The 13269-nt window shown below is 50.0% G+C and overlaps 1 protein-coding gene and 1 long non-coding RNA gene across 2 annotated transcripts in view; both read right to left on the bottom strand.

The window, feature by feature from the left end:
* Nucleotides 1-1718: 1718 nt before the first annotated feature.
* The window catches only part of LOC311125351 (kinesin-like protein KIF1C), a gene marked incomplete at its 3' end in the record, with an annotated part of 50515 nt that continues 38964 nt past the window's right edge, over nt 1719-13269 (bottom strand). Inside the window, exons 6-10 of the mRNA XM_084199400.1 lie at nt 9299-9364; nt 8966-9144; nt 7411-7522; nt 1914-2136; nt 1719-1801 (exon numbers count right to left, since the gene is read on the bottom strand). Coding sequence (XP_084055526.1) covers nt 1719-1801; nt 1914-2136; nt 7411-7522; nt 8966-9144; nt 9299-9364 — 663 coding nt within the window. The remainder of the gene's footprint in view (nt 1802-1913; nt 2137-7410; nt 7523-8965; nt 9145-9298; nt 9365-13269) is intronic.
* LOC311125352 lies at nt 4026-6284 on the bottom strand. The gene is made up of 4 exons (XR_014612872.1): nt 5268-6284; nt 4383-4784; nt 4182-4262; nt 4026-4107 (listed from the first exon to the last, which is right to left on the bottom strand). It is a non-coding gene; the product is annotated as an uncharacterized lncRNA (long non-coding RNA).

Here is a 13269-nt window from a genome sequence, read left to right as displayed (position 1 = left end):
GAATCGAAACCCACAACCTGGCGTTGCAAACGCCATGCGCTACCAACTGAGCTACATCCCTGCCGGCCATTCCCTCCCCTACCCTGGACGACGCTGTGCCAATTGTGCGCCGCCCCATGGAGACTGATACACATGGAGACTGATAGACATGGAGACTGATACACATGGAGACTGATAGACAGACACATGGAGACTGATACACATGGAGACTGATACACATGGAGACTGATACACATGGAGACTGATAGACAGACACATGGAGACTGATACACATGGAGACTGATAGACACATGGAGACTGATACACATGGAGTCTGATAGACAGACACATGGAGACTGATACACATGGAGACTGATACACATGGAGACTGATAGACAGACACATGGAGACTGATACACATGGAGACTGATAGACAGACACATGGAGACTGATACACATGGAGACTGATACACATGGAGACTGATACACATGGAGACTGATAGACAGACACATGGAGACTGATACACATGGAGACTGATAGACACATGGAGACTGATACACATGGAGACTGATACACATGGAGACTGATAGACAGACACATGGAGACTGATACACATGGAGACTGATACACATGGAGACTGATAGACAGACACATGGAGACTGATACACATGGAGACTGATAGACATGGAGACTGATACACATGGAGACTGATAGACATGTAGACTGATAGACAGACACATGGAGACTGATACACATGGAGACTGATAGACAGACACATGGAGACTGATACACATGGAGACTGATACACATGGAGACTGATAGACATGGAGACTGATAGACAGACACATGGAGACTGATACACATGGAGACTGATACACATGGAGACTGATAGACAGACACATGGAGACTGATACACATGGAGACTGATAGACATGGAGACTGATACACATGGAGACTGATAGACATGTAGACTGATAGACAGACACATGGAGACTGATAGACATGTAGACATGTAGACTGATAGACAGACACATGGAGACTGATAGACATGGAGCCTGATAGACATGGAGACTGATAGACAGACACATGGAGACTGATAGACATGGAGAGTGATAGACCGACACATGGAGACTGATAGACAGACACATGGAGACTGATAGACATGGAAACTGATACACATGGAGACTGATAGACAGACACATGGAGACTGATACACATGGAAACTGATACACATGGAGACTGATAGACAGACAAATGGAGACTGATAGACAGACACATGGAGACTGATAGACAGACACATGGAGACTGATACACATGGAGACTGATAGACATGGAGACTGATACACATGGAGACTGATAGACATGTAGACTGATAGACAGACACATGGAGACTGATAGACATGTAGACATGTAGACTGATAGACAGACACATGGAGACTGATAGACATGGAGCCTGATAGACATGGAGACTGATAGACAGACACATGGAGACTGATAGACATGGAGAGTGATAGACCGACACATGGAGACTGATAGACAGACACATGGAGACTGATAGACATGGAAACTGATACACATGGAGACTGATAGACAGACACATGGAGACTGATACACATGGAAACTGATACACATGGAGACTGATAGACAGACAAATGGAGACTGATAGACAGACACATGGAGACTGATAGACAGACACATGGAGACTGATAGACAGACACATGGAGACTGAGATATGTACCTACCTGAGTGTGCTGAGTGTTTCTTCATAGTTAATGTCTGCTGGACTGAGAGCTGCTATCATCGCTGTTCTGGAGTTCCCACCTGACAGAGAGAGACAGGTTTATCTATCACATAGACCTCCCCTCCATCCATCCTCTGTCCTGTGACAGTTTACGGTTAATACGTTGTGTGAAATGTCCAGCAGGACTCTCACCCAGGTTTTCTTTCAGTAGCCAGGTCAGGACTGAGTCTCTGTAGGGGATGAAGTCTGACTTCCTCTTCTTACTGTTCTGCATTTCAGCCAGAGCAGAGATCACCTTCCCCAGGGTGGTGAGAGACTTGTTGATATTAGCTCCTTCCTTCAACCTCAAGCCCTTTGCCCCCGACGAGTCAGCTCTCTCACTACCCGCTAGGTCCACCAGACTCACCTTACTGACCTGGAGAGAATAACATGGTTAATACCTAACCCCTGAGCTCTAACCTCTGACCTCTAGGTCCACCAGACTCACCTTACTGACCTGGAGAGAATAACATGGTTAAAACCTAACCCCTGAGCTCTAACCTCTGACCTCTAGGTCCACCAGACTCACCTTACTGACCTGGAGAGAATAACATGGTTAATACCTAACCCCTGACCTCTAGGTCCACCAGACTCACCTTACTGACCTGGAGAGAATAACATGGTTAATACCTAACCTCTGACCTCTAGGTCCACCAGACTCACCTTACTGACCTGGAGAGAATAACATGGTTAAAACCTAACCCCTGACCTCTAGGTCCACCAGACTCACCTTACTGACCTGGAGAGAATAACATGGTTAAAACCTAACCCCTAACCTCTAACCTCTAGGTCCACCAGACTCACCTTACTGACCTGGAGAGAATAACATGGTTAAAACCTAACCCCTAACCTCTAACCTCTAGGTCCACCAGACTCACCTTACTGACCTGGAGAGAATAACATGGTTAAAACCTAACCCCTGACCTCTAGGTCCACCAGACTCACCTTACTGACCTGGAGAGAATAACATGGTTAATACCTAACCCCTGACCTCTAGGTCCACCAGACTCACCTTACTGACCTGGAGAGAATAACATGGTTAAAACCTAACCTCTAACCTCTAACCTCTAGGTCCACCAGACTCACCTTACTGACCTGGAGAGAATAACATGGTTAAAACCTAACCTCTAGGTCCACCAGACTCACCTTACTGACCTGGAGAGAATAACATGGTTAAAACCTAACCCCTGACCTCTAGGTCCACCAGACTCACCTTACTGACCTGGAGAGAATAACATGGTTAAAACCTAACCCCTGACCTCTAGGTCCACCAGACTCACCTTACTGACCTGGAGAGAATAACATGGTTAAAACCTAACCCCTGACCTCTAGGTCCACCAGACTCACCTTACTGACCTGGAGAGAATAACATGGTTAAAACCTAACCCCTGACCTCTAGGTCCACCAGACTCACCTTACTGACCTGGAGAGAATAACATGGTTAATACCTAACCCCTGACCTCTAGGTCCACCAGACTCACCTTACTGACCTGGAGAGAATAACATGGTTAATACCTAACCCCTGACCTCTAGGTCCACCAGACTCACCTTACTGACCTGGAGAGAATAACATGGTTAAAACCTAACCCCTGACCTCTAGGTCCACCAGACTCACCTTACTGACCTGGAGAGAATAACATGGTTAATACCTAACCCCTGACCTCTAGGTCCACCAGACTCACCTTACTGACCTGGAGAGAATAACATGGTTAAAACCTAACCCCTGACCTCTAGGTCCACCAGACTCACCTTACTGACCTGGAGAGAATAACATGGTTAATACCTAACCCCTGACCTCTAGGTCCACCAGACTCACCTTACTGACCTGGAGAGAATAACATGGTTAATACCTAACCCCTGAGCTCTAACCTCTGACCTCTAGGTCCACCAGACTCACCTTACTGACCTGGAGAGAATAACATGGTTAAAACCTAACCCCTGACCTCTAGGTCCACCAGACTCACCTTACTGACCTGGAGAGAATAACATGGTTAAAACCTAACCCCTAACCTCTAACCTCTAGGTCCACCAGACTCACCCTACTGACCTGGAGAGAATAACATGGTTAAAACCTAACCCCTGACCTCTAGGTCCACCAGACTCACCTTACTGACCTGGAGAGAATAACATGGTTAAAACCTAACCCCTAACCTCTAACCTCTAGGTCCACCAGACTCACCTTACTGACCTGGAGAGAATAACATGGTTAAAACCTAACCCCTGACCTCTAGGTCCACCAGACTCACCTTACTGACCTGGAGAGAATAACATGGTTAATACCTAACCCCTGACCTCTAGGTCCACCAGACTCACCTTACTGACCTGGAGAGAATAACATGGTTAAAACCTAACCCCTAACCTCTAACCTCTAGGTCCACCAGACTCACCTTACTGACCTGGAGAGAATAACATGGTTAAAACCTAACCCCTGACCTCTAGGTCCACCAGACTCACCTTACTGACCTGGAGAGAATAACATGGTTAATACCTAACCCCTGACCTCTAGGTCCACCAGACTCACCTTACTGACCTGGAGAGAATAACATGGTTAAAACCTAACCCCTAACCTCTAGGTCCACCAGACTCACCTTACTGACCTGGAGAGAATAACATGGTTAAAACCTAACCTCTGACCTCTAGGTCCACCAGACTCACCTTACTGACCTGGAGAGAATAACATGGTTAAAACCTAACCCCTGACCTCTAGGTCCACCAGACTCACCTTACTGACCTGGAGAGAATAACATGGTTAAAACCTAACCCCTAACCTCTAGGTCCACCAGACTCACCTTACTGACCTGGAGAGAATAACATGGTTAAAACCTAACCTCTGACCTCTAGGTCCACCAGACTCACCTTACTGACCTGGAGAGAATAACATGGTTAAAACCTAACCTCTGACCTCTAGGTCCACCAGACTCACCTTACTGACCTGGAGAGAATAACATGGTTAATACCTAACCCCTGACCTCTAGGTCCACCAGACTCACCTTACTGACCTGGAGAGAATAACATGGTTAAAACCTAACCCCTAACCTCTAACCTCTAGGTCCACCAGACTCACCTTACTGACCTGGAGAGAATAACATGGTTAAAACCTAACCTCTGACCTCTAGGTCCACCAGACTCACCTTACTGACCTGGAGAGAATAACATGGTTAAAACCTAACCCCTAACCTCTAGGTCCACCAGACTCACCTTACTGACCTGGAGAGAATAACATGGTTAAAACCTAACCCCTAACCTCTAACCTCTAGGTCCACCAGACTCACCTTACTGACCTGGAGAGAATAACATGGTTAAAACCTAACCTCTGACCTCTAGGTCCACCAGACTCACCTTACTGACCTGGAGAGAATAACATGGTTAAAACCTAACCCCTAACCTCTAGGTCCACCAGACTCACCTTACTGACCTGGAGAGAATAACATGGTTAAAACCTAACCCCTAACCTCTAGGTCCACCAGACTCACCTTACTGACCTGGAGAGAATAACATGGTTAAAACCTAACCCCTGACCTCTAGGTCCACCAGACTCACCTTACTGACCTGGAGAGAATAACATGGTTAATACCTAACCTCTGACCTCTAGGTCCACCAGACTCACCTTACTGACCTGGAGAGAATAACATGGTTAATACCTAACCCCTGACCTCTAGGTCCACCAGACTCACCTTACTGACCTGGAGAGAATAACATGGTTAATACCTAACCTCTGACCTCTAGGTCCACCAGACTCACCTTACTGACCTGGAGAGAATAACATGGTTAAAACCTAACCCCTGACCTCTAGGTCCACCAGACTCACCTTACTGACCTGGAGAGAATAACATGGTTAAAACCTAACCTCTGACCTCTAGGTCCACCAGACTCACCTTACTGACCTGGAGAGAATAACATGGTTAAAACCTAACCCCTAACCTCTAACCTCTAACCTCTAACCTTACTGACCTGTGGAGGGAGGAAGGTGATGGGAGAGACTCGTTTCACATCCAAGTAAAGGGAGTCAACAGCATCATCCAAGTAAAGGGAGAGTCAACAGCATCATCCAAGTAAAGGGAGAGTCAACAGCATCATCCAAGTAAAGGGAGTCAACAGCATCATCCAAGTAAAGGGAGAGTCAACAGCATCATCCAAGTAAAGGGAGAGTCAACAGCATCATCCAAGTAAAGGGAGAGTCAACAGCATCATCCAAGTAAAGGGAGAGTCAACAGCATCATCCAAGTAAAGGGAGAGTCAACAGCATCATCCAAGTAAAGGGAGAGTCAACAGCATCATCCAAGTAAAGGGAGAGTCAACAGCATCATCCAAGTAAAGGGAGAGTCAACAGCATCATCCAAGTAAAGGGAGAGTCAACAGCATCATCCAAGTAAAGGGAGAGTCAACAGCATCATCCAAGTAAAGGGAGAGTCAACAACATTATTTGGGTTTGAGTTAACAGAATATCAACTTTTATAAAATGACTTATTAATTGGACAGTTACTTGGGTGGCATTTCTTTGGGGGGCCGCACAGCCCTCCATGTGCTTGCCAGAGGTAGCCTGACTGCCATTAGGTACCGAGATGAGATCCTCAGACCCCTTGTGAGACCATATGCTGGTGCGGTTGGCCCTGGGTTCCTCCTAATGCAAGACAATGCTAGACCTCATGTGGCTGGAGTGTGTCAGCAGTTCCTGCAAGAGGAAGGCATTGATGCTATGGACTGGCCCGCCCGTTCCCCAGACCTGAATCCAATTGAGCACATCTGGGACATCATGTCTCGCTCCATCCACCAACGCCACGTTGCACCACAGACTGTCCAGGAGTTGGCGGATGCTTTAGTCCAGGTCTGGGAGGAGATCCCTCAGGAGACCATCCGCCACCTCATCAGGAGCATGCCCAGGCGTTGTAGGGAGGTCATACAGGCACGTGGAGGCCACACACACTACTGAGCCTCATTTTGACTTGTTTTAAGGACATTACATCAAAGTTGGATCAGCCTGTAGTGTGGTTTTCCACTTTAATTTTGAGGGTGACTCCAAATCCAGACCTCCATGGGTTGATACATTTGATTTCCATTGATAATTTTTGTGTGATTTTGTTGTCAGCACATTCAACTATGTAAAGAAAAAAGTATTTAATAAGATTATTTCATTCATTCAGATCTAGGATGTGTTATTTTAGTGTTCCCTTAATTTTTTTGAGCAGTGTATTAGATTCTGATATCCAAACAGCTATGATGTGATTAATGTAATATTAGATTAGTCTCCATTTAAAGAACAGAAAAGCATCTCATTCCTGTCATAAGACACGTGTCATGGGTGGGATCTCTCTCTCTCTTCTCATTAGGCAATAGGAAATTCCCCTTGGTCTGAGTTTGCAGTGGGCTACTTCATCACGGGAACGTAAGTCTGAATCACCGCGTAAGTCTGAATCACCGCGTAAGTCTGAATCACCGCGTAAGTCTGAATCACCGCGTAAGTCTGAATTACCTCCACTACACATTCATACACAAACACATAACCCCCCTCCCCTCCTCCTCCTCCTCCCCCCCTCCCCTCCTCCTCCTCCTCCCCCCCCCCCCTCCCCTCCTCCTCCTCCTCCTCCTCCTCCCCCCCCCCTCCCCTCCTCCTCCTCCTCCTCCCCCCCTCCTCCCCCCCTCCTCCTCCTACCTTCTCAGTGTCCAGGGAGGTGAGTTGGTCTCTTCGTTTCTGTGTGAACACGATGGTGAAGACTGCGTGGGAACGACTAGACGTCTCGTTCATATTGGTCGCCGCCACCGTCCTGAAATCAATACCAATCAATCAATATATCAGTCAGTCAACTAGTAATCCCTCAATGAACACACCCACACACACACACCCCACCGTCCTGAAATCAATACCAATCAATCAATATATCAGTCAGTCAACTAGTAATCCCTCAATGAACACACCCACACACACACACCCCACCGTCCTGAAATCAATACCAATCAATCAATATATCAGTCAGTCAACTAGTAATCCCTCAATGAACACACCCACACACACACACCCCACCGTCCTGAAATCAATACCAATCAATCAATATATCAGTCAGTCAACTAGTAATCCCTCAATGAACACACCCACACACACACACCCCACTGTCCTAAAATCAATTACACAATGAGTTAATATAGCAAACAATCTGCTTTCACCAATATATCACACCCACACAGAATGGTCTATCTCCTGTTTCTGTAGTGAGACAGCTTGATGTACAGTACACCCCCTGGACAGGACACTAGTCTATCTCCTGTTTCTGTAGTGAGACAGCTTGATGTACCAGTACACCCCCTGGACAGGACACTAGTCTATCTCCTGTTTCTGTAGTGAGACAGCTTGATGTACAGGACACCCCCTGGACAGGACACTAGTCTATCTCCTGTTTCTGTAGTGAGGCAGCTTGATGTACCAGTACACCCCCTGGACAGGACACTAGTCTATCTCCTGTTTCTGTAGTGAGACAGCTTGATGTACAGGACACTAGTCTATCTCCTGTTTCTGTAGTGAGGCAGCTTGATGTACCAGTACACCCCCTGGACAGGACACTAGTCTATCTCCTGGTTCTGTAGTGAGACAGCTTGATGTACAGGACACCCCCTGGACAGGACACTAGTCTATCTCCTGTTTCTGTAGTGAGGCAGCTTGATGTACCAGTACACCCCCTGGACAGGACACTAGTCTATCTCCTGTTTCTGTAGTGAGACAGCTTGATGTACAGTACACCCCCTGGACAGGACACTAGTCTATCTCCTGTTTCTGTAGTGAGACAGCTTGATGTACAGTACACCCCCTGGACAGGACACTAGTCTATCTCCTGTTTCTGTAGTGAGACAGCTTGATGTACAGGACACCCCCTGGACAGGGACACTAGTCTATCGCAGGGTCTATATTTTAATGCTGAGTGCCGAGCAGAGAGGCATAAACCGGGATCGAACCCCCAATCTCTAACCACAAGGCCACCTAACCCTAACCCTAACCCTAACCTCTAACCACAAGGCCACCTAACCCTAACCCTAACCCCAACCTCTAACCACAAGGCCACCTAACCCTAACCCTAACCCAAGGCCACCTAACCCTAACCCTAACCCTATCCCTAACCCCAACCCAAGGCCACCTAACCCTAACCCTAACCCCTAACCCAAGGCCACTGAATTGGTATAATCATCAATCTATCCACTCACACACTCTGTTCCCTCACCTAGCTTTGTTTCCGCAGTCCATTAGGTCCTGAATGTCGTTGTATCCGGTTACAGCCAGTTTAGACAGATCTTCAACGTAGGGTCCCATTATAGGGTGCTCCCTAACACGGAGTGTACCCTTCGACTTAGGGTTCAACAAGTCACGCACCCTCTCACAGTAGATCTCCATGTATGACACCTGTAATAGAGTACGGACTAGTGAAGGGGAGAAGTGAAGTGTGGAAGAGTAGAAGTGAAGGGTGCTAGAAGAGTGTAGAATTGATACGTCACTAAAGGGCTTACTCCAAGTAAAGGAAGGAAGGGAATGCAGTCTAGAAGTGGGGGTGTCATACCTCTACTGAGAAGGAGAGATCAGGATCTGTGTTCCCAACTGTCCTCTTAAACAAATCCTCACACAGCTGGAGAGAGAGAGAGGGATGGAGAGAGAGAGGGAGGGGGATGGAGAGAGAGAGTGGGATGGATGGAGAAAGACAGAGAGAGAGAGGGATGGAGAGAGAGAGTGGGATGGATGGAGAGAGAGAGGGATGGAGAGAGATGAGAGAGGGGGATGGATGAGAGAGAGGGGGACAGAGAGAGAGAGAGAGGGAGAGAGGGATGGAGAGATGGAGAGAGAGGGATGGAGAGAGAGAGAGGGATGGAGAGAGAGAGTGGGATGGATGGAGAAAGACAGAGAGAGAGAGGGATGGAGAGAGAGAGAGAGAGGGATGGAGAGAGAGAGGGGGATGGAGAGAGAGAGGGGGATGGAAAGAGAGAGAGAGGGGGATGGAGAGAGAGAGAGGGAGAGAGGGATGGAGAGATGGAGAGAGAGGGATGGAGAGAGATGAGAGAGAGGGATGGAGAGAGATGAGAGAGAGGGGGATGGAGAGAGATGAGAGAGGGGGATGGATGGAGAGAGAGGGGGACAGAGAGAGAGAGAGAGGAGGAGAGAGGGATGGAGAGAGATGGATGGAGAGAGATGGAGAGAGAGGGATGGAGAGAGAGGGGGGGATGAGAGAGAGAGAGGGATGGAGAGAGAGAGAGGGATGGAGAGAGAGAGGGGGATGGAGAGAGAGAGGGATGGAGAGAGAGAGGGATGGAGAGAGAGAGGGGTGGAGAGAGAGAGATGGAGAGAGGGAGGGATGGAGAGAGAGATGAGAGAGGGATGGAGAGAGAGAGAGAGAGAGAGAGGGGGACGGAGAGAGAGGGGGATGGATGGAGAGAGGGATGGATGGATGGAGAGAGGGATGGATGGAGAGAGAGAGGGGGATGAGAGAGAGGGATGATGGAGAGAGGATGGAGAGAGAGAGGGATGGAGAGAGAGGGGTGGAGAGAGAGGGATGGAGAGAGAGAGGGATGGAGAGAGAGAGGGATGGAGAGAGAGGGGTGGAGAGAGAGAGGGATGGAGAGAGAGAGGGATGGAGGGATGGAGAGGAGGGGGTGGAGAGAGAGAGATGGAGAGAGGGAGGGATGGAGAGAGATGAGAGAGGGATGGAGAGAGAGAGAGAGAGAGAGAGGGGGGACGGAGAGAGAGGGGGATGGATGGAGGAGAGGGATGGATGGATGGAGAGAGGGATGGATGGATGGAGAGAGGGGGATGAGAGAGAGGGATGATGGAGAGAGGATGGAGAGAGAGAGGGATGGAGAGAGAGGGGTGGAGAGAGAGGGATGGAGAGAGAGAGGGATGGAGAGAGAGAGGGATGGAGAGAGAGGGGTGGAGAGAGAGAGGGATGGAGAGAGAGAGGGATGGAGAGAGAGAGAGATGGAGAGAGAGAGGGATGGAGAGAGAGGGGTGGAGAGAGAGGGATGGAGAGAGAGAGGGATGAGAGAGAGAGGGATGGAGAGAGAGGGGTGGAGAGAGAGGGGTGGAGAGAGAGAGGGATGGAGAGAGAGAGGGATGGAGAGAGAGAGGGATGGAGAGAGATGAGAGAGGGATGGAGAGAGAGGGGGACGGAGAGAGGGGGAGGGATGGAGAGAGAGGGGGACGGAGAGAGGGGGATGGATGGAGAGAGGGATGGATGGATGGAGAGAGGGATGGATGGAGAAGAGAGAGGGGGGGATGAGAGAGAGAGAGGGATGGAGAGAGAGAGGATGGAGAGAGAGAGGGATGGAGAGAGAGAGGGATGGAGAAAGAGAGGGATGGAGAAAGAGAGGGATGGAGAGAGAGGGATGGAGAGAGAGGGATGGAGAGAAAGAGGGGTGGAGAGAGAGGGGGTGGAGAGAGAGGGGTGGAGAGAGAGAGGGATGGAGAGAGAGAGGGATGGAGAGAGAGAGGGATGGAGAGAGAGAGGGATGGAGAGAGATGAGAGAGGGATGGAGAGAGAGAGTGGGATGGATGGAGAAAGACAGAGAGAGAGAGGGATGGAGAGGGAGAGAGTGAGAGAGAGGATGGAGAGAGAGAGGGGGATGGAGAGAGAGAGGGGATGGAAAGAGAGAGAGAGGGGGATGGAGAGAGAGAGAGAGGGAGAGAGGGATGGAGTGATGGAGAGAGAGGGATGGAGAGAGATGAGAGAGAGGGATGGAGAGAGAGGGGGATGGAGAGAGATGAGAGAGGGGGATGGATGGAGAGAGAGGGGGACAGAGAGAGAGAGAGAGAGGGAGAGAGGGATGGAGAGATGGAGAGAGAGGGATGGAGAGAGATGGAGAGAGAGGGGGGGATGAGAGAGAGAGAGGATGAGAGAGAGAGAGGGATGGAGAGAGAGAGGGGGATGAGAGAGGGATGGAGAGAGAGGGGTGGAGAGAGAGAGGGATGGAGAGAGAGAGGGATGGAGAGAGAGAGGGATGGAGAGAGAGAGGGATGGAGAGAGATGGAGAGAGATGAGAGAGGGATGGAGAGAGAGAGAGAGAGAGAGGGGGGGACGGAGAGAGAGGGGATGGATGGAGAGAGGGATGGATGGATGGAGAGAGGGATGGATGGAGAGAGAGAGGGGGATGAGAGAGAGGGATGATGGAGAGAGGATGGAGAGAGAGAGGGATGGAGAGAGAGGGGTGGAGAGAGAGGGATGGAGAGAGAGAGGGATGGAGAGAGAGAGGGATGGAGAGAGAGGGGTGGAGAGAGAGAGGGATGGAGAGAGAGAGGGATGGAGAGAGAGAGGGATGGAGAGAGAGAGGGATGGAGAGAGAGGGGTGGAGAGAGAGGGATGGAGAGAGAGAGGGATGGAGAGAGAGAGGGGTGGAGAGAGAGGGGTGGAGAGAGAGAGGGATGGAGAGAGAGAGGGATGGAGAGAGAGAGGGATGGAGAGAGAGAGGGATGGAGAGAGAGGGGTGGAGAGAGAGGGATGGAGAGAGAGAGGGATGGAGAGAGAGGGGTGGAGAGAGAGGGGTGGAGAGAGAGAGGGATGGAGAGAGAGAGGGATGAGAGAGAGAAGGATGGAGAGAGAGAGGGATGGAGAGAGATGAGAGAGGGATGGAGAGAGAGGGGGACGGAGAGAGAGGGGGATGATGGAGAGAGGGATGGATGGATGGAGAGAGGGATGGATGGAGAGAGAGAGGGATGGATGAGAGAGAGAGAGGGATGGAGAGAGAGAGGATGGAGAGAGAGAGGGATGGAGAGAGAGAGGGATGGAGAAAGAGAGGGATGGAGAAAGAGAGGGATGGAGAGAGAGGGGTGGAGAGAGAGAGGGGTGGAGAGAGAGAGGGGTGGAGAGAGAGAGGGATGGAGAGAGAGAGGGATGGAGAGAGAGAGGGATGGAGAGAGAGGGGTGGAGAGAGAGGGATGGAGAGAGAGAGGGATGGAGAGAGAGGGGTGGAGAGAGAGGGGTGGAGAGAGAGAGGGATGGAGAGAGAGAGGGATGGAGAGAGAGAGGGATGGAGAGAGAGAGGGATGGAGAGAGATGAGAGAGGGATGGAGAGAGAGGGGGACGGAGAGAGAGGGGGATGGATGGAGAGAGGGATGGATGGATGGAGAGATGGATGGATGGAGAGAGAGAGGGGGGGATGAGAGAGAGAGAGGATGGAGAGAGAGAGGATGGAGAGAGAGAGGATGGAGAGAGAGAGGGATGGAGAGAGAGAGGGATGGAGAAAGAGAGGGATGGAGAGAGAGGGGTGGAGAGAGAGAGGGGTGGAGAGAGAGAGGGGTGGAGAGAGCGAGGGATGGAGAGAGAGAGGGATGGAGAGAGAGGGGTGGAGAGAGAGGGGTGGAGAGAGAGAGGGATGGAGAGAGAGAGAGGATGGAGAGAGATGAGAGAGGGATGGAGAGAGAGGGATGGAGAGAGAGAGGGATGGAGAGAGAGAGGGATGGAGAGAGATGAGAGAGGGATGGAGAGAGATGAGAGAGGGATGGATGGAGAGAGAGGGATGGAGAGAGAGAGGGAGGGATGGATGGAGA

The sequence above is a fragment of the Coregonus lavaretus genome (genome assembly GCF_964263955.1).
Source record: "Coregonus lavaretus genome assembly, contig: HAP1_SCAFFOLD_1815, whole genome shotgun sequence".
Taxonomy (NCBI): Eukaryota; Metazoa; Chordata; class Actinopteri; order Salmoniformes; family Salmonidae; genus Coregonus; species Coregonus lavaretus.
Note: the sequence above shows the minus strand (reverse complement) of the source record. Positions and strands in the feature narration are given on the sequence as shown.